We start from the raw sequence: 22653 nt of genomic DNA on the forward strand, positions 1-22653 counted from the left end.
GCCACCCGCGTGTCCTTGTACCGAAGCTGTATGAGAGGCCATAAATGCCGTCACATTGATGGATGTAAGTCTAAATATTTTAATATCATGACTGTCAGCCAGGGGGAAGGGGGGACAGCTGGCTATACGTCTGTCAGCCAGGGGGGGGACAGCTGGCTATACGTCTGTCAGCCAGGGGGTGGACAGCTGGCTATACGTCTGTCAGCCAGGGGGTGGACAGCTGGCTATACGTCTGTCAGACAGGGGGTGGACAGCTGGCTATACGTCTGTCAGGCAGGGGGTGGACAGCTGGCTATACGTCTGTCAGACAGGGGGTGGACAGCTGGCTATACGTCTGTCAGGCAGGGGGTGGACAGCTGGCTATACGTCTGTCAGACAGGGGGTGGACAGCTGGCTATACGTCTGTCAGACAGGGGTGGACAGCTGGCTATACGTCTGTCAGACAGGGGGTGGACAGCTGGCTATACGTCTGTCAGACAGGGGGAGACAGCTGGCTATACGTCTGTCAGACAGGGGGTGGACAGCTGGCTATACGTCTGTCAGACAGGGGGGAGACAGCTGGCTATACGTCTGTCAACCAGGGGGAGACAGCTGGCTATACGTCTGTCAACCAGGGGGTGGACAGCTGGCTATACGTCTGTCAACCAGGGGGGAGACAGCTGGCTATACGTCTGTCAACCAGGGGGTGGACAGCTGGCTATACGTCTGTCAGCCAGGGGGTGGACAGCTGGCTATACGTCTGTCAGCCAGGGGGTGGACAGCTGGCTATACGTCTGTCAGCCAGGGGGTGGACAGCTGGCTATACGTCTGTCAGCCAGAGGGTGGACAGCTGGCTATACGTCTGTCAACCAGGGGGGAGACAGCTGGCTATACGTCTGTCAACCAGGGGGTGGACAGCTGGCTATACGTCTGTCAACCAGGGGGGAGACAGCTGGCTATACGTCTGTCAACCAGGGGGTGGACAGCTGGCTATACGTCTGTCAGCCAGGGGGTGGACAGCTGGCTATACGTCTGTCAGCCAGGGGGGTGGACAGCTGGCTATACGTCTGTCAACCAGGGGGTGGACAGCTGGCTATACGTCTGTCAGCCAGGGGGTGGACAGCTGGCTATACGTCTGTCAACCAGGGGGTGGACAGCTGGCTATACGTCTGTCAACCAGGGGGTGGACAGCTGGCTATACGTCTGTCAGCCAGGGGGTGGACAGCTGGCTATACGTCTGTCAGCCAGGGGGTGGACAGCTGGCTATACGTCTGTCAGCCAGGGGGTGGACAGCTGGCTATACGTCTGTCAGCCAGGGGGTGGACAGCTGGCTATACGTCTGTCAACCAGGGGGTGGACAGCTGGCTATACGTCTGTCAACCAGGGGGTGGACAGCTGGCTATACGTCTGTCAGCCAGGGGGTGGACAGCTGGCTATACGTCTGTCAGCCAGGGGGTGGACAGCTGGCTATACGTCTGTCAGCCAGGGGGTGGACAGCTGGCTATACGTCTGTCAGCCAGGGGGTGGACAGCTGGCTATACGTCTGTCAGCCAGGGGGTGGACAGCTGGCTATACGTCTGTCAGCCAGGGGGTGGACAGCTGGCTATACGTCTGTCAGCCAGGGGGTGGACAGCTGGCTATACGTCTGTCAGCCAGGGGGTGGACAGCTGGCTATACGTCTGTCAGCCAGGGGGTGGACAGCTGGCTATACGTCTGTCAGCCAGGGGGTGGACAGCTGGCTATACGTCTGTCAGCCAGGGGGTGGACAGCTGGCTATACGTCTGTCAGCCAGGGGGTGGACAGCTGGCTATACGTCTGTCAGCCAGGGGGTGGACAGCTGGCTATACGTCTGTCAGCCAGGGGGTGGACAGCTGGCTATACGTCTGTCAGACAGGGGGTGGACAGCTGGCTATACGTCTGTCAGCCAGAGAGGGGAAGGGAGACAGCTGGCTGTAATTTTGTTCGTAACTAAAATACTAAAATATCTATAATAACGATGACAAACTTTGTACATTCGCATTTACAAATGAAGCAATGTTGTATATTGTAATACACTCTTCCCCCCTCCCCCCGTAATACATTTCCCTGTATTACTTTTGATGTAATCTTCTTCATTATTACAATAATATACACCTGTACCTCACAGGTGCGCCACTGTGGCGTCGTATATTCTGCCACTGGTTGGACACGTATACTGTGCACTGTGAAAGCGTTCACGGTAAGGTGAACGTAGCCTGGGACCTCGTAGCCTGGTGGATAGCGCGCAGGACTCGTAATTCTGTGGCTCGGGTTCGATTCCCGCACGAGGCAGAAACAAATGGGCAAAAGTTTCTTTCACCCTGAATGCCCCTGTTACCTAGCAGTAAATAGGTACCTGGGAGTTAGTCAGCTGTCACGGGCTGCTTCCTGGGTGTGGAGGCCTGGTCGAGGACCGGGCCGCGGGGACACTAAAGCCCCGAAATCATCTCAAGATAACCTCAAGAAGGTTTCCGAATGCTGTTCTCTCGTCACCTCCAGCACTGTGTATGGTGATGTGGGTCTGAGGGGACCTCTGGAGATGCGGTTCTGTACTATGTTTCTAATGCCATCTAAGAGAAAGTGTTCATAATCTTTCTTGCGTCAAAAAATTGTCTTATTCGTCGCTTAGTTTGATTCCAGATTGTGTTGAATGTGTAAGTAGGTTGAGAAAACACTCAGTGTGGCTTTACCCGCGCAAAGCTTGGGTGTAAGATAAGCTGCACTTGTGGTTAATCCTTAGAGGTAATGCTCAGTAACCTGAAGATGTTATTGTATGTGCTGCTGCTTGTCTTGGGTATGGCTCCTTGCTAATCACTGGCTCCTTGCTCATCATTGGCTCCTTGCTCATCATTGGCTCCTTGCTCATCATTGGCTCCTTGCTCATCATTGGCTCCTTGCTCATCATTGGTTCCTTGCTAATCATTGGCTCCTTGCTCATCATTGGCTCCTTGCTCATCATTGGCTCCTTGCTCATCATTGGCTCCTTGCTCATCATTGGTTCCTTGCTCATCATTGGCTCCTTGCTCATCATTGGCTCCATGCTCATCATTGGCTCCTTGCTAATCATCACCAGCACAATCCTCTTATTAAAAGAACTGACCAATATCTCCATTAGTGAGCTGAGGTCTTTTGCCTCATTCTTCTCAAACTATTAACAAATATATTTGCCTTCCTTCGGCTGCATTTGTTATTTCATAATGTGACTTGTTCTGTATCGTTTTAAATAATCTAGAAAATCACAATACAATTATATCACAATCATTAATGTTTGTATATTATTTTACGGCAAAGAAGGTTAATTTTTTGATGAAAAATATGTAAACTCTACGGACTTGTGAAGTATATTTTAACTATGTATTTTCGACCCTTAATTGCTCTCTTCCCCACCACCTAGCACTACACACACACACACACACACACACACACACACACACACACACACACACACACACACACACACACACACACACACACACACACCTGTGTATGTGCGCTCGGCCGTGCGTATTTGCTATTGGTATTTACTATTTGTGTCTACAGATTCGCGCAATTAGCTCTTGGACCCCGCCTTTCTAACCAATCTATTTTTTTCTCTATACATCATATATTTCTAACACACACAGCCCGTAGCAGCTGTCTAACTCCCAGGAACTGCTAGTTGAATAGGAGCATCAGTTTGAAAGAAACTCTGCCCATTTGTTTCTGCCATCTCCGGGGATGGAACCCAGACCCTAGATTTACGAGTACAGAGCGCTGTCCACTCAGCTTTCAGGCCCTGTGTGTGTGTGAGTGTGTGTGTGTGTGTGTGTGTGTGTGTGTGTGTGTGTGTGTGTGTGTGTGTGTGTGTGTGTGTGTGTGTGTGTGTGTGAACGTGTTCCTTGACCGCATTCCAGCTTGAGACATTATTGCCGTCACAAAGTGACTTCGTCGATTTCTCACAAGGTCAACCAAATCACTTTCACCCTTTCTTTCCTTTCTCTGCGTCTCAAACATTTCTCTCGCCTCCTTTCTCTCTTTTACCTCCTTTCTCCTTTTACCTCTCCAGTTCTTCATTCCCCGTTATCACGATGTTACATACGTCATATTTAAAGCAGTTTTACCTAATCATGAGCCTACGAGCCTAGAGAAATCCACTTGGAGGTCAGAGGTCACTAGGCGAATCATGCGTATAGAAAGTGAGATGTCAGACTGCACTAATGTCGCCGCAGTATAGCCGCTGATGTCTGTAGCGTTGGTGCTGAGGTGTGGGAGGATGAGTCGTCATATATGCATCATCTATCATTCACCTGTTTTCATCTTTCGTGTTCCTTGATTAACTAGGGATCAACACGTGACTTGATAGCCGTGGCTAGGGGTGACCCGTGACTTGAGAGCCGTGGCAAGGGGTGACCCGTGACTTGATAGCCGTGGCTAGGGGTGATCCGTGACTTGAGAGCCGTGGCTAGGGGTGATCCGTGACTTGAGAGCCGTGGCTAGGGGTGATCCGTGACTTGAGAGCCGTGGCTAGGGATGACCCGTGACTTGAGAGCCGTGGCTAGGGGTGACCCGTGACTTGAAAGCCATGGCTAGGGGTGACCCGTGACTTGAAAGCCATGGCTAGGGGTGGGGGTCTGGACACAGGCACCACGGTGGAAGATCAGACTGCTCCCGTAGGAGAATCTTCTTGCTAAATGCCACGGTATTGATCACCTAACCTTCCTATCCTCCCCTGCTGCAGGACCTGGGACGGGGGGACGAGGGGAGGGGGAAATTGTGGAGGGTAGGAGAGGTTAGAGGGAATTAGGGAGATTAAGGAAGGAGGAAGAAGGGGAAGAAAGGATTGGGTGGGGGTGGGGCAGGAGGAGCAGTCACCGTGTAGTTCCTTTCACTCTCCGACACTCACACTCACACTCACACACACACACACACACACACACACACACACACACACACACACACACACACACACACACACACACACACACACACACACACACTGTTGTGTATCGAATTTACTCAGTTTCTATGATCGGGCCACAGAGATATTACAGGAAAGAGATGGCTGGGTTGACTGCATCTATCTGGACCTAAAAAAGGCTTTCGACAGAGTTCCACATAAGAGGTTGTTCTGGAAACTGGAAAATATTGGAGGGGTGACAGGTAAGCTTCTATCATGGATGAAAAATTTTCTGACTGATAGAAAAATGAGGGCAGTAATCAGAGGCAATGTATCGGAATGGAGAAATGTCACAAGTGGAGTACCACAGGGTTCAGTTCTTGCACCAGTGATGTTTATTGTGTACATAAATGATCTACCAGTTGGTATACAGAATTATATGAACATGTTTGCTGATGATGCTAAGATAATAGGAAGGATAAGAAATTTAGATGATTGTCATGCCCTTCAAGAAGACCTGGACAAAATAAGTATATGGAGCACCACTTGGCAAATGGAATTTAATGTTAATAAATGTCATGTTATGGAATGTGGAATAGGAGAACATAGACCCCACACAACCTATATATTATGTGAGAAATCTTTAAAGAATTCTGATAAAGAAAGAGATCTAGGAGTGGTTCTAGATAGAAAACTATCACCTGAGGACCACATTAAGAATATTGTGCAAGGAGCCTATGCAATGCTTTCTAACTTCAGAATTGCATTTAAATACATGGATGGCGATATACTAAAGAAATTGTTCATGACTTTTGTTAGGCCAAAGCTAGAATATGCAGCTGTTGTGTGGTGCCCATATCTTAAGAAGCACATCAACAAACTGGAAAAGGTGCAAAGACATGCTACTAAGTGGCTCCCAGAATTGAAGGGCAAGAGCTACGAGGAGAGGTTAGAAGCATTAAATATGCCAAAACTAGAAGACAGAAGAAAAAGAGGTGATATGATCACTACGTACAAAATAGTAACAGGAATTGATAAAATCGACAGGGAAGACTTCCTGAGACCTGGAACTTCAAGAACAAGAGGCCATAGATTTAAACTAGCTAAACACAGATGCCGAAGAAATATAAGAAAATTCACCTTCGCAAATAGAGTGGTAGACGGTTGGAACAAGTTAAGTGAGAAGGTGGTGGAGGCCAAGACCGTCAGTAGTTTCAAAGCGTTATATGACAAAGAGTGCTGGGAAGACGGGACACCACGAGCGTAGCTCTCATCCTGTAACTACACTTAGGTAATTACACTTAGGTAATTACACATATACACACACACACACACACACACATACACACACACACGTCATTAATTATTTAAATCATAGCGACAAACCCCTCCTACCACCGTCATCTGTAATCATTATATAACGACATGAAATATATAATATATATTATATATATATATATATATATATATATATATATATATATATATATATATATATATATATATATATATATATATAATATAATATATATATATATATATATATATAAGCCGGGTGTGCGTGTCTCGCCAACATTGTGTGCGGAAATAATATATAAAATAAACCTTTAGTGAATGTAATCTCATGAATTATGATCAATAAATTCCGTTGTTGTATTATAGAATGGAAAATTATACTTTTTTTCCATTACCGTAAATGTATAATACAGGGCACATTTACAATTGCTTTGTTTTGCTTATTATCGATTTTCTGCACATGACAGTTGCACATTGTTATATTAACGGCACCGCGTTGTTGTACTCGCAAGAACACTGAAAGATATACAGTATACATGTATACATCTGCAGTATGTACAGTATACATCTACAGTATGTTGGCACCGCATAATTACTGTTGATAGATTCCACGTTCTACATAATTACCAATAGAACTAAAACACCTAATCCATCCTATCCTTGACGTTAATATTAACAAAATTATAAATAAATGAACATTAATATTGGCAAAAATCAGAGACTAATAGGCTGCTAATTTCCTGTTTCGGCGCATTAACGTGGATTAATTTTTAACGCATTAATGTCTTGTTACAAGAGAATACAGTAATGAATAATATAGAAGTAGATGAAGAGTCACAATAACGTGGCTGAAAAATGTTGACTAAACCACACACTAGAAAGTGAAGAGACGACGACGTTTCGGTCCGTCCTGGACCATTATCAAGTCGAAACGTCGCCGTCTCTTCACTTTCTAGTGTGTGGTTTAGTCAACAATAATATAGAAGACTGAGACTAACCGCAAGGTGTTGGTGTACAGGGCGCACCCCACCATACACGCGGTGTCGGCCAGCGGAGTACCTCTGTTGTTGAGGCAGAGGACACAACCACCTCCGTCCCTGGCAGGAGGGCCCGGGGTCCAGTACTCGCAGGCCAGGCCCCCTCCGGCACCCCCGGTGGACGCAAGGGCCAGGGGCAACAACTTCTCCGTCCTGCCGCCCATCAAAGACTCCGGTAGAAGGAAGGATGAAAGCTTTACATTGTCAGAACTGGATGACATTTCACTCAAGTAAGATTATCATTTAGTATACTTTTAGGTTTGTCATTGGGGAATTATGGTAGAATTATCAGTGTAATATTTTACAAGATATATGGTATATGTACTATATTTTAACATAATTATAGCTGAACTATCTATCTGTTAAAGAGAGTGTCTGTCTCTTTGTCCATCTAAGGCTGTAAGCTAGATGCTCGGGACTAGCCTCACATAACTTTGCCTTGTGACTTAAGATTGTATAGGGAGTGTCATGGGGAAGTTGGCGAAGTCCCCAGCCTTCGGGAGACTTCGAAGAATAGGAGATGGAATAGCAGACGAAGAAGAATCGTCTCCTATTCCGAATCCCAGCGACTCCTATGAAGTCTGAAAAGCTCCTTTTGTTTCTGAGAGGTTTACAACAGATTTTCAGCTGTTCATAATATCTCAACCGATACACAACCTAACCAGAACGTTAATTTATAACGTTACATCAATGTAACAATAGTACAAATAACATTGAGGTTATGGTATGTGCTATGAGGGAGGGGGGGGGAAGTGGAGTGAGAAGATGGGGGAGGGAGGGGGAGAGGAGGGACAGCGAGAGAGATAGAGAGACCCGGGCACCGCCGGTGACCCATTCTAGTATGTGTGTGTGTATGTATAATATAATATTATATATTATTATATGTAATTAATATAATATATGAAAGTTGTATTAACTTGGCAATTATATAAGCACTAAGTTATCTTGAAGGTCCATATAGCTTGAGACACTTGATATATTTGTTGTGTATTGTCACCATTTTCGTGACAGTCCGGAGCCCCTGAACCATTGGCCTGCATGGATAACATAACTGATATATACACAAGGAAACCACGATAACGTGATATATCATGGAGAACATTGTTGAAGCCGGACGGCGGATCCCTGGGTCATCTCAGACTGGAGTTATTCAACTGTTGTGGGTTACATCCTGGGGGAAGGAAAACCGTAAGGTAAACCATGTATGGATACTCTGCCTGCAGCATTACTCAGAAAATAACTTCCTCGCTCTGTGGCATGATGCACTGATGACTCTCTCGGGCTATCCTTCCTGTAGCCTACGATTTCTGCAACTATTATGCTTGAGGCAACAAAATACTGCCCCGCATTCTCCTACAATTTAAACAAAAAAATATCCTTCATGTGGTATATATTATACCTCCTGGTGTATATTCATGTTTGCAACTACACTACAATTATCAGGAATATTCGCTTGGTTGCAGACGGGAGGAAATGAATGCATTATAGCGTTAGTTTGAGGCTAGTAGCCATAACCAGTGACTTTAATTCTTTTAACCGTTCCCGTTGAGTAAGCTTGGCTATTATCTTCCTTGGTGCAGGAATGAGGTTGTGAAAAAGGTGAAGGAGCTGCCAGAGCGCGCCCTTCAAGGTCTCCTTATTAACCTAAGAGCTCAAGACCGTGATAGAGACGGAGTCCTGACTTCAGATATTGTTAAGGGAACCTTGAGGAAGTTTCAGGTGAGTTGTCGAGTTTATTACGTAGTTATTTATCTGATATTAAGTTGTGTGTGTGTGTCGGGAAGGAAGATGGTCCCTTCATGTAACATATTTGGTCAGAACATTTACATATGTGTATGCTGCTGTCTGGCCCACATGTGATGTGTGTGCTTGTCCCAGCACACCTTAGTGTCTTCTTCATTCCTCTCTCTTACACCCTTGAGGGCGTTCAGCACTCTCTTACACCCTTGAGAGTGTGCTTCTCTCTAATATCTCCTTGACTCTTACTCTTGTATTTTTATCTGACAAACTTTTAATTGGTTTGAATAATTATGATTTTTAACTGTTCTTAGTATCAATTTTTGCTCATTATATAATTGTATTTGTTGTAATGATCCATGTACACAAATTATATCGGTATATACAGCAGATATATTTATATGCTGATATATTCCTTGTCTCTCTCTCTCTCTCTCTCTCTCTCTCTCTCTCTCTCTCTCTCTCTCTCTCTCTCTCTCTCTCTCTCTCTCTCTCTCTCTCTCTCTCTCTCTTTCTCTCTCTCACATAAAGAAAGTTCCAATCTGAACCCTTTAATTTATCACTACAGTAACCAAGCTAAGAGCCCCATCTTTTACAGTTACATTTGAGTGATGAAGGAGCGCGGAACATTTGTAAAAAGTTTGGGCGCGCTGGCGATCACGCCCCGATGGTCCGCTACGAGGACTTGCTCGCTTACCTCACCAAGTCCAGGATGGAGGCCTTCAAACCCCCGCCTCCCTTTGTTGACCAGAGGTCAGTCCGTACACCGCCACCCACACGCGTTTGTAACGAATTCTGCCGTTATTCCAGTGTCAGAGAAATGCATTCTTATTTGGGACTTATTTTGTAATCATTTTGCAGGACTGTTGGAGCCTCGGGCAGCATGCAACAGCAGCAGCAGCAGCGAGCAGCACAGCAACAACAGGATCCTCGTAAGATCAACCTGAGAAACAAGTAAATCTGTTATTGTTATCCTGGCCAGCTGTCCTGCTCTAGCACACTCCATCCTTGCTGCTTATGTCGTGAAGATATTCCGTACCACTTTTCCGTTTATTTAATTCTTTGTGCTAGTTCCTACTGTGACCTCTTGTGTATTACCTGTAGAGTAGTCTACCCAGACCTCTTGTGTATTACCTGTAGAGTACTCTACCCTTACCTGTTGTGTATTTACCTGTAGAGTACTCTGCCCTGACCTCTTGTGTACTACCTGTAGAGTAGTCTTCAGTGATGGGGACGAAGCCAAGCTGTACGCAGACATGGCCAGACAGTTATCAGACAAGCCGGTCAACATGGCTGACCTCAGGAGGACAATGTATGACCTGGATCGTGACCGGAATGACTTCCTTACTGGCCAACAGGTACAGTCCTCTAGTTCCTTGTTCTAGTCTCTAGTTTAATTCATCCATTCATTCCTTTCCGCCGTCCCATCCCAAATCCTTATCCTGACACTTTCCCAGTGCTATATAGTCGAAATGGCTTGGCACTTTTTCCCTGATATTTCCCTCCTTGTTTACAAGATATTCTTGACTTTTGATATATATGTAGATTTATTTAGGTATTTTTCGGTAGTAAATAGACTTAAAAGTTCAAAATTATGTATAATATATATTGTCTGATTTTCTAAAGTAGGAGGGCAGATGGTTGGGTTGTTGTTGTTAAAGATTCGCTACTTGGAACAAAAAGTTCTAAGTAGCACGGGCTATGGGGAGCCCGTAGTGGACTTGATGGTTGGGGCTAGCCTCATCAAACCTGCAAGATGACAGGTGGGGGGGTGTCTGAGACTCATAGGACAGTTGGGATCTACTGCTAGTGCCACTCTTTTTAATAAAAATTAGCATAAATATTTATATTTATATGTGTGTTTATACCGTATATGTATTAAAAGCAATCTTTGATGTTTACATATGTTATTGACTATGAGCAAATGAGTTTGGTGAGTGAATATGTCAGCCCTGCAGATCCTGTCCCACCTATAAAACTCTCTTACAGGAACTACTTTCCTACGACTCGCAAGACGGAGGAAAGAGTCCTGAAGGACATAATTTACTACAAGAGTACGAAGACTACCAACTTACTCCCGAGGAACTTTCCTCCACACCAAACACAATACCTTAAATGAGATGAATGTTGCATCTACCTTTACATGGCCACTTGGCGGCTGTCACTGCTCTCAGTGCTCTTATTTATGCACAAATAGCAAGGTTCCATTAATGACCGCATCATTCTTCTCACATCCAGACCATCAGAAAGATCCTGGCTATAACAACTCCGAAATAATCGACCAATACAGGGAGAATAAGAGATCGGACAAAGCAGAAGCACTTCACATCAAACACGTTCATAGTTATCAACAGCCAGTTCATATTTCGGTTCGTTCATGATTGACCGTGGGCATGACGGATCTGTCAGTTGGTGCTCCGCCCATTAACCCAGCTGTCAATGGGAGGTCAATATCTGTCCTCTCGACAGGGTAATCACTTTTCCTCTCAGCATATATACATACTTGGACTATGTGTTGCTTTTTGGATATGTTGTATTCACTTCTAATTTGCGTCTGAAGATGCACTAAGTTGGACTTATCAATTAGCGTCAGGTGTAAAATTAACTTTGGAGATTTAGTTTTTCAATATTCCTCCCAAGCGTCTGTCCTTCAATAACCTTGAAGTTATCTTCAACATCTCAAGTTACTCGTTTCGTTATTCATTAGTGGACCATAAGTGTTTCAATTTCTTTTAGTTGTTTTCACGTGTACACAGGTGTGTGCAAGGAAGGAAATTATTTTGCACCAACAAGACTTAGTTTTTGCCAACTAATTTACACCTACACTTATTGAGTTGCTAGATAATGTCTAGGAGCTGGAACCAAAATGGTGAATGATGGCACCAAGTGACTTTGAGCCCACTTGCTAACCCAACTCAGCTGGATAAATTATCTTAGCTTCTGAGAGCACTTGCAGACGAGCGCCATACAAAGTGGTGGAGGAGTATGAGGCTGTGAGGCTCCTGGTGTTTTATTATTATTATTATTATTATTTTCTACCACAGACGTGGCCACACATTTACAATGCTAACCAGCATATATACATTTCCTTCTGTCCTCCATGGACAGGGTGAGAGATCTGTTAAACATATAGTTCAGGGATTTTTTGAACTGGTAGGCTGCTGGTGGCGGGGCCTCCCCAGTGTTGCCAAACACTCTACACCACATCGCTCCACACCACGAGGCTTCACCACCACTTCTTGTGTAACGAACCTTCACATAATTTCCCATTTGGTTTCTGTGGTCACTTGCATACGTACGCTATGGCACGACCCAAACACGTCAAATGGGTCTAATATGTTATCCCCCAGATAATTCGGCTTTTGTCCGAAATGTTCAACAGTTTCTTATGTGTTGTTAAATGTCAGTGGTAATCTTATTTAGTTTGTGACTATGCTGTGTTAGGTGATGTTATAGTCATATGTGTGGTATTTCTTCATAATATAATTTCCTCCTTTTTTTGAACCTGTAAGCTTATGTCTCATGCTAATAAGTATTCAAGTCTAATGTTGTGCAAGTGCAAGTCTGTGCAAGTCTGGGGATTTGTTCTTTTATTTATGGTGGGTACTTATTCCCCAAAGGTGAATATCAATTTTGGGAAAATTTGCAAATTACTTGCTAATTTATTTGCTAATTGAGACAATTGTACCCTGGCTAGAGTTCTAATTATGGGACGTTTAAATTTAACTGAGAACATGAGTTGGTTCCACACGCCTTGAGGTGGAAATTCTGAAATATAAAGAAGTGCATTTGACAACAAGAAGTTAATTTACATGTGAGAAATCAATTGTTCATAATTGATAGTTCCCTAAAGAATTGGTGAAGGAGAACACGATAACCAACACAGTTTACTGGAACGAATGTTACTGTAACAGTTCAGATTTACCTTAACGTGGGGAATAATACCAGCATTGTTACGGCAGCTCAGCATAACAGCAGTAGTCTTGGTGTGTGTGTTTAGGTAATACAGATGATTGTGATGGGTAGCATGAATTAATACTGAGTATGTGTAGCCTTAAGTAATACTGTTGATGTGTAGATTTAAGTAATATTGATGGTGCACAGCCTTAAGTAATACTGTTAATGTGTTGCCTGATGTAATACTGATGATGATAAGTAACTGTAAGTGACACAAATTGGTATGATATTTAAGTGTTAAGAGTTACCTCCAGATACATGTGAAAATAAATAGTTTTGCTGTATCATATTTATGTTTAATTCATCCATGATTTATACATTATACACTATTATCCTCTATTCGTATGACTGGCATTACTCTATTGTATATTTTATCATCAATTGGATTTGATAATATTTTTCTTGTATTGTATTATTTTAGTTATTGAATCATTTAAGCATTCCAGGTATTGTGTTATGTATATTTTAGGCACTATAAACATTTTGATATTTCATGTAGATTTTCCTATGTTCCACTCATTTTGTATAATTGAATAATGGATCTTATTCCATGATGAGGAGAACATATATTATATTTTGTATCGTTTATATGAGACTCTTTGTAAACACTGCAGCCTCCACTACTCTCAGTAGATCCTTGTGTACTGTGGCTGCCTGTTATCCCAGTACTGATATCTCGGTACCAATCACGATTCTGATATCCTGATGAGTACTGAGGATCTGACACGTCGAATTCTCGCATCCAACCTTCATGTACAACCTCTATGTTGAATTATTCATTCGCATAATAAACAATTGTATTGTATTGTACTTACAATTCTAACCTATTTTGCCTAATATAATTCTTATTGTTTGTAATATATAAATATGTCGAAGAGTTTGTTGTGGTCCATGGCATGACCTGAGCCAATGACCTATGAGGGCCATCCACTACATGGTGATTGCTGTCGCCTGGAGCACAGTGGTAGATAGAAAGAGTTTAAACTCAGAAAATTTATTACAGTTTTTACTAATCATTGTTGAAGGAAAGGTCACAGAGCAGCTGCTTGTAGTGCAAATGAAATGTGGTGTTCAGAGGCTCTGCACTGCGATTGTTGTCCCTCGGAGCCATGATTATATCCATATTCCCTCACCCAGGTGGAGCTCCAGTATCATAGTCTAGCTGTTAAGAATGCCTTGACCAGTTTAAGGAGCTCCAGCTGTCTTTATATATATAATGTATATATATGTATATATAAATATATATACATTTATATATATAATTATAATATACAGTATACGCATACATAACATTTTTTATTAAATGATGGTAGCTAGCTTCTTTAAAATAAAAAGTCTGTAACACATTCTAAAGTTCACTCTTAGAAATACAACGAAGGCGTTCTTGCAGGCAGAGTTGGCCTTGTATAAGTGTGGCGTGCACCTAACGCCGGACGTGCGGGCGCGCCTCCTGCTGGCCACAGACCGCACTGGGGCGGGCATGTACAGGATTGAAACCCTTATGAACTATCTAACCAGAGTCGTGCCGGAAACCCACTATACCGTTATGCTGGGTAATTACAATTCTGTTTGTTTACATTTCTAAGAGTTTTCTGTCGTGCTTAGTTGCAATAGATATTTGATAAGTATATTTAGTGGATATATATAACCTCCTGGGGTCAAATAATGCAAATGTTGACGTAGCAATAAATGAACGTTGTAAACGTTAATGCACCGTTAATTAAACGTTACTGTAGAATGTTTTGGCCGATGGAATATGTCAACATTCCATACGTCAGCCACTGTACTTTATTCATGCAACTATACAATGAATGTGAAAGATTAATTTCAACCCGTTGCTAGAGTAACTACCTTGTTTCATAGTCATTTGTTTTGAATGGTTGATGCCTTGTTACACTCAGAGGCTGCCATGACTTGTATAATTATATTGTGGATGAAAATTATGATCACTGGTGGATTACACCACTCACTGTGGAGTAACACATTCCTTACTGTGGAGGAGCACATCCCTCACTGTGGGGGAGCACATCCCTCACTGTGGAGGATTACACTACTCATTGTGGAGGATTACAACACTACTTGTTAGGTACACAACACTCGCTGAGCCCTATAGGTAGCTATACATCCAGACCAAAAACTTAGTCTACGTGTACTTGACAAAGATCACACCACAACCGAGTATCACAGCCATCAAGCTGCATACAAAAAGAAATCAGTACAGCCTCAAAACCTCTGCATGGTATGTAATGCATATTTCAAGATCTAGAGTCATCGTGTCGGACGTGACCATCGTCGAGGGACTTGATGAGTGTGTCTTCCTGCAGGTAACAATCACCGGCCACGTCAGGCGAGAGTGGGCCAGTTACCAGTCTTTCAGAACCAGTCAATGTTACACGCGCCATGGGAAAATAACCCACAACAGGTATGTGGAACTATTTTCATTATTATTACCACATTTCGCTATACAAATAGGTCTATTACATACATACAAATGTCATGCGTAACAGCCAGAGCCGCAGAGGCATTAGGTGAAAGGAAATGTGTCCAATCATATCTCTCCCATCCGGGATTCAAACCCGGAATTCGCGATTGTGATTCGAGAACGAACCCTGACTGTACTAACTCCAAAAGCAGTTACACATCAGTGTTTTACATATTTTAGCATATGGAAATGCCGAAAGGAAATGGCCGCAATGACGAGTACATTGAAGTCGAGCCCGTGGTGCCAGAGCCTGCACCACCACCACCACCACCACCACCACCACAGCCACAGCAGCGTGCGCCCCAGGCCCCGCCACCCCTCCCACCACTGCCTCTCATGCACACCGATGACTCCCATGAATTTGACATGCAGAGGTGGACTAATGACTACCAGTATCTCGCTCAGGCAGTCTACAGTGCCGACGAGGACCAGTCAGGTAATTAAACTCCTCCAGGTCAGTTGGATTTGTTTACATTCTCTCTTATGTATCCCGAGGAACGTGGAATGAAACGGCTTCATACTCTCAACACAAGTTTATAACTTCACTTCATATTAACTGGAATAAAGGATCTAATTCACTTACTGAAACATTATAAGACCCTGGCTGGCACCTGTTCGAGCATCAGTTTAGTGACGTTGTGGCCACTCTGGAGGACGGGCAGACCAGGGGCCAGATTCACACAAAGCAGTTACGCCAACACTTACGAACCTGTACATCTTTTCTTAATCATTGGCGGCTTTGTTTCCAATTATTAAACAGTTAATGAGCTCCGAAACACCAGGAGGCTGTTTATAACAATAACAACAGTTGAATGGGAAGTTTTCATGCTTGTAAACTGTTTAATAAATGTAACCAAAGCCGTCAAATATTGAGGAAAGATGTACACGTTCGTAAGTATTTGCGTAAGTGCTTTCGTGAATCTGGCCCCATTACGTCAGTTTTTGACCGACAACTTTAATTACATATTAGCGTTAGTCGACAATAAATATATTATTCTGTCATTGCTATATTTTACAATTAGTAAAAATTGTCACTTAGATGATACCTTACACCGTTGTTGCTACTGATGCGTAATTTATTCAGTAAAAAAAAATTTTGAGTTTCGTGACTAAGAACTGCCTAATACAAAATTATTATTTAATGATGCCTTGTATTACTTAAGGAAATATGTGCATGTCTTGAAACCTCCACAAAAGATTGTTGCATAATTTAATCCAGCTTGACTTAAATAAGGTTGACTGATCAACATTGTCAACATCTATTTCCACGTAGAAATGGTAATAAATGGTTTCTGCCCGAAACGCTCTTCGTAATAGAGGCTTTAGGCATTGTATGTACTAGCTCTATCTATAAATCCATCAACTTTTGTATTTCACCTTGTATGTACTTTACCTGAATAAATATTTGTATTTGTATTTTATTTGTGTGACGGCAAGGACAAAGTCAAATTCGCAGCCTCATACACAGTTGCTGCAAAATAAAAATTTAAAAATACAACTATTTTAATGCCACTTTTAATTGGAAGACGTGCACTCTCCCACAGGATACATGCCACCAGACGCAGTACACCGTGTAGCAGCGACGTACAACTTGGTGTACAACCTACAGATCTCAGAGGCTTCCTTTGACGCGGCCATACAAACTGCTACTGACCCAAACTACGGTGAGGTCAATCTCGAGTATTTTATTACCGTTCTCCAGGACGCCCACTTCAGAGAAAACCAAGTTTACTAAGCAATCCTTATTGTAAAATACAGTATTAAGTTCAAATATTAATATATTTATAATCAGGTAAACTAAAATAGAATCTATAATACCTTTATTGTGAAGTAAAATTTCTTGAACTCTGTGTTAAATAGCGTATATCCAGATTTTAAGTTTCAAGCGTGTATATTTATACATATATAATATATATAATATATATATCTCACTTTATTTTAAAATTTCATTACCCAAAAAGGGTTACATGCAGGGTACAAGGTTACTTGTCACAAGTTGTAGAGTTCCTCCAGCTCCTCAGATGGCGGGCAGGAACCATGGATGCAGTGAGCATTTCCTCTCTGAATCGCCACACTAAGGCTCTGAAAGATTAAACTGGCGGCTTTAGGGTCTCTAGTTGTTTCAATGAGCTTGGAACCTAGCTCTTTCAAAAAACTAGCAGCACTTTTACCCCAGACACCAAGTGTCTCTGAGGCAATGGGGACAAAATTGTAGTGATGATAAAGATCTATAAATATATATATAATGTGTGTGTATGTAAAGTGCAGTTTATACGGAATAAAGGTTGACTAGAGGACAAGTAAATGTAGCATCCACACTTATAAATATTGGTGAAAGGGAAACCTGTACATCAGTCTCGTATGCAGACCACTGCGCCACGAAGACTCTCGAACTATAACGCTCCGATATGGTTGTTGATAGTCACTATAACCCCAAGCTAATTTTGACTTGACTAGATTTCAATTATTTATTTCATATTACACATTTACATACATATATGCATTCGTACACACACACACATACATTATATATATATACATATACACATTTGCAATATGTATGCACACGAAGAGGTTGTCCATATAGAATTTAAATTATTTTTTTATTGTGGTACATACACAAAGATAAATATTTATATTTTAGAATTGTACATAGTGTATAGAACAAGGTGATGAATATTGCTGAAGACTCACTGTTGTGAGGGACATGCTGAGTGTCCCAGGCGTGAGGCTTCTCACTTCCCAGTGAGTGCTGACCCATAGCTGATTTCAGATAACTGGGAACTCGCAACTTATTTAGGTCATGTGGACCCTTATTTGATTCACATCATGTGGGGCCTTCAGCTGTTTCAGGTCAAGGGAGCCTTTAGACTCTTAGGTGGTCTAAGATCTGGAGTATTATGCCGGGTTACAGCTGCTGTACATCAGGCTTTCAGTCGAGCCCTCGGCTTGTCTATGTGAACTCTCAGCTGGGCCATGTGGGCCCCTCAGCTGGTCTTGATCATGTGGGTTAGAGTATGTGGGACCCCAACTGGTACCACATAGAAAATATCACCCCCATATTTAAACAAATTCCTTTGCTAACCATTTTCACACTTGATTTCTGTTTATTTATTTATACAGAAAAAATGTACATTGGATTGCATTGTTACAAGTTTTGGTGATTAAGACTTACATTCTTGCAGATCAATAATTTAGCTGCATTACTTTAAATATCTGTTGAAGAGCTGTAACAAAAAGTCAAGAATGAGCGGTGGACGACAACATCTGCTTATTCACTGATTTACAATATTTAATTTGATTTAGAATATATGGCAGTAATCAATGCTTATAGATTCACAGAAGAAAAAAATAGGGGACATTTGACAAGGTATCGGCTTCCTGCCCCCGTCGAGGCCACTAAATAGATGGTGGCCCTCAGGTAAATCCAGGTAAATATTGCAAAATACGTTGACTGACTTTCCAGGACGCACAACACGTGACGTCACGTGTTGATCAACAAAACTGTGTTTATGAAATGGCAAACTTTGATTTTTTTTATATTGTTGTAATTTATTACAAATTATTGTAATTATAAATGGTGCACTCATGTGAAAAATATATATATATCATATGTTAAAGTAACTTAACAGCTAAATTCATAAGTACTGTTATTTTTAACTTATTTTGTAAAATTGTCATAAATTCAAATGATTCGTATGAATGTGACTTTCATATGTACTGTTCACCCAAAGATAACTTTATGTTCACCCAAAGATAACTTTATGTTCACCCAAAGATAACTTTATGTTCACCCAAAGATAACTTTATGTTCACCCAAAGATAACTTTATGTTCACCCAAAGATAACTTTATGTTCACCAAAAGATAACTTTATGTTCACCAAAAGATAACTTTATGTTCACCAAAAGATAAGTTAAAATTTTAACATTATACATTGTGTTTTCTTTTTCCCTTTAACAATATAATTTTTCTCACGAATTACATAATGAACGAGCCTATGATGTTAAAATTGAAAGTAATATAAACTGAATTAATTCAAATTAATTTCAAATGTTATCATCGGGACAAATGGGGGAACCTTTGACTAGCCGCCGGCTTCCTGTCCTCGTTGAGGGCCACTAGAGGGTTAGTGGTGACCCCTCTGGTATACTCTGGTAAATTTTGTATTTGTTTCTAAGTTGTGAACTAATTTAACAAGAAAAACAACATATACAGGATGTTGTAATTATATATAACATAAACCTCTATTGTCCACTTTGATTTCTTAATCTTGTTTTTCATTCCTTGAATGTTATGCAATATATGTCAATTTCTCTTCGTTTTACAATTTTCCTTCTATAATTTTGTCCTTTACCTCTATAATTAAAATCCTTTATAATTTTGTCTTGCATAATTTTTTTTTTACAAGCTCAACCAAGAATTGCATCTGATAATAAATAAGTAGAGTACTAAATATTTTGTTATATTAATTGCAAGCCACAAATGGTTATCAAGATATACCCCCTAAAACTAGAATATAATCCATAAGTTCTCTAAAAAATTTATATTTTTTAGGCTCGTACTCACGTCTTCGACTGGTTCGTACATCACATCTTTATATGTTTATATGATGTACGAAAGATAACTCAGCACATCTTTATGTGATGTACTCACATACTCCATACACATTTCACCCCCCCTTCCCTAGCACATCACCTTCCCTGTGAGCAAAACATGCCTGAGTAACGTTGAACCAATTATGTAGTTTGCCTGACATGTGGCGATGGATGCACCTCACATCTCAGTGCACCCTAAGCCTAACATCTCCATATCTTGAAATTATCTTGAGATGATTTCGGTGTTTAGCGTTCCCGCGGCGCGGTCCTCGACCAGGTCTCCTTTTTGTTACACATCCCCAGGAAGCAGCCCGTTGCAGCTGTCTAACTCCCAGGTACTTATTTACTGCTAGGTAGCAGGGGCATCAGGGTGAAAGAAACTGTCCATTTGTTTCCGCCTCTACCGGAGATTGAACCCGGAACCTCAGGACTACGAATCCGAAGCTCTGTCCACTCAGCTGTCAGGTCATACTTTACACCTCACATACTCTTTACATTATACAGCCGACACATACTTACCTTGCGAGGATTTCGGGGCTTAGCGTCTCCGCGGCCCGGTCCCAGACCAGGCTGGTCAACCAGGCTGTTGGACGCGGCTTCTCGCAGCCTGACGTATGAATCACAGCCTAGGTTGATCAGGTTGTGATCAACCTGTCATCCTCACACACTTGTGTCACACTTGTACTACTCACGTAGTTGTGTTTGCGGGGGTTTAACTTTGGCTCTTTGGTCCCGTCTCTCAAACCGTCAATCAACTGGTAATTACCTAAGTGTAGTTACAGGATGAGAGCTACGCTCGTGGTGTCCCGTCTTTCCAGCACTCTTTGTCATATAACGCTTTGAAACTACTGACGGTCTTGGCCTCCACCACCTTCTCACCTAACTTGTTCCAATCGTCTACCACTATGTTTGCGAAAGTGAATTTTCTTATATTTCTTCGGCATCTGTGTTTAGCTAGTTTAAATCTATGACCTCTTGTTCTTAAAGTTCCAGGCCTCAGGAAATCTTCCCTATCGATTTTATCAATTCCTGTTACTATTTTGTATGTAGTGATCATATCACTTCTTTTTCTTCTGTCTTCTAGTTTATACTGGTTATATTAAACGTTATACTGGTTCCCATCTGGTGTACAGATTCCCGAGCCTACTGGGCTCTATCATATCTATATTTGAAAGTGACTCTTTTCATTTAACACATAATGCACTTGTTACGAGTCCAACATGTAATTGTAACTCAGTGTGTATGTGTGTACCTTTTCCTAAATTCAAATTTATTTATTATTATTATTAACAATTAAGACTTAGGATTGCTTGTATTATATATATTATGTTAAAAATGTGAAGAGACTAATATAATGCATGTTAAGATCAAAGGATAAACTAGTGTACATTCTGACCTGGCAGTTGAAATTAGTATATAATCAATCAGTTAAGCAAGCGGTACACAGCACCGCTCTTGTGCCAGGCAAGTCCACTACGGGCTCGCCATAGCCTGTGCTACTTGCCCCGCTCCTGTGCCGGGTAAGTTACGGGCTCACCATAGCCCGTACTACTTGGAACTTGTTCCGAGTAGCTGAATCTATAACAACAACAACAACGAGCGGTAACAAGACTTATACCGGGAGATATTTTCCTCCACTCGGTGGGCGGCCACGTGGCCCAACGGTCAGTAACCGTCGTCACCCAGCGGCGGGTGGTCGTCTCCCTGCGTGGACAGGTAAATTGACTTTCAACTTTTGTCACGATTTTTTTTGGGCAGGGGGGGGGGGGTGAGTACGAGTATTCAGAGTTGTTTATTTATATGTTGTTAGTATTACCCATATGATTGTCATGCTGAAATAAGATTTGATTATAACAAAGTCATTTGTTCCCCTGGTTGATACCTGGTTGATGGTGTTCTGGGAGTTCTTCTACTCCCCAAGCCCGGCCCGAGGCCAGGCTTGACTTGTGAGAGTTTGGTCCACCAGGCTGTTGCTTGGAGCGGCCCGCAGGCCCACATACCCACCACAGCCCGGTTGGTCCGGTACTCCTTGAAGGAAACAATCTAGTTTCCTCTATGTTAAATATGTTAAATTTATTTAACATATTTAAGTTAAATATCCCCCTTATGGGTCTGGGTAGTGTTGTTATTGCTTATTTCCTCAAAAGTATAGAAAATTATTATTCTCCGCAAACTTTGCTCTAACATTTGCTTCAGACAGCTAGTCAAGAAAGATGTCTTGGAAGTACTTAAAGGCTGCCGACCGAGACAAATTATCACATGAATAATAGCCTGTTTTTATACTTTAGAGGCATAAACAATTATAAAATAACACTTGCTTCTCATGGACAAATTTTTTGACATGGTCTCTAATGGACTCAAGTCCATTACACACCTCAGGAAGTATGTGCCCCGAAATCATCTCAAGATAACCTCAGCATATGGAGATATTAGGCGTGGGGTGTACTGAGTTGTGAGGTCCACATGCCAGGCAAATGTAATGGATTCAAATCCATTACTTCCAGCGGTCGACCCCACAGACGCATTCATAAATCTATTGCACCAATAGATTTATATTATTACTTGGATATTTACACTGTAAATAAGCCCGTTATACTGATTCTCATTACCATAATGGTCACATGTTAGCACCGATGTTGATTCAACCTTGAATCATCGTCGATATCGTTGATTC

General features: G+C 42.1%; 1 protein-coding gene across 4 annotated transcripts in view; it reads left to right on the top strand.

Annotated features, from left to right (window-relative positions):
• The window catches only part of LOC123766220 (uncharacterized protein C1orf87), a 38655-nt gene extending 19341 nt beyond the window's left edge, over positions 1-19314 (top strand). For all 4 annotated transcript variants that reach the window (XM_045755217.2, XM_045755218.2, XM_069321153.1 and 1 more), the window contains 9 exons: positions 7188-7436; positions 8787-8925; positions 9542-9696; positions 9805-9897; positions 10157-10301; positions 14291-14453; positions 15225-15322; positions 15563-15818; positions 16927-19314. In XM_045755217.2, coding sequence (XP_045611173.2) covers positions 7188-7436; positions 8787-8925; positions 9542-9696; positions 9805-9897; positions 10157-10301; positions 14291-14453; positions 15225-15322; positions 15563-15818; positions 16927-17117 — 1489 coding nt within the window. In that variant the 3' untranslated portion in view covers positions 17118-19314. The remainder of the gene's footprint in view (positions 1-7187; positions 7437-8786; positions 8926-9541; positions 9697-9804; positions 9898-10156; positions 10302-14290; positions 14454-15224; positions 15323-15562; positions 15819-16926) is intronic.
• The last annotated feature ends 3339 nt before the right edge of the window (positions 19315-22653 follow it).

Source organism: Procambarus clarkii, chromosome 9, assembly GCF_040958095.1.
Source record: "Procambarus clarkii isolate CNS0578487 chromosome 9, FALCON_Pclarkii_2.0, whole genome shotgun sequence".
In the NCBI taxonomy this organism is placed as follows: Eukaryota; Metazoa; Arthropoda; class Malacostraca; order Decapoda; family Cambaridae; genus Procambarus; species Procambarus clarkii.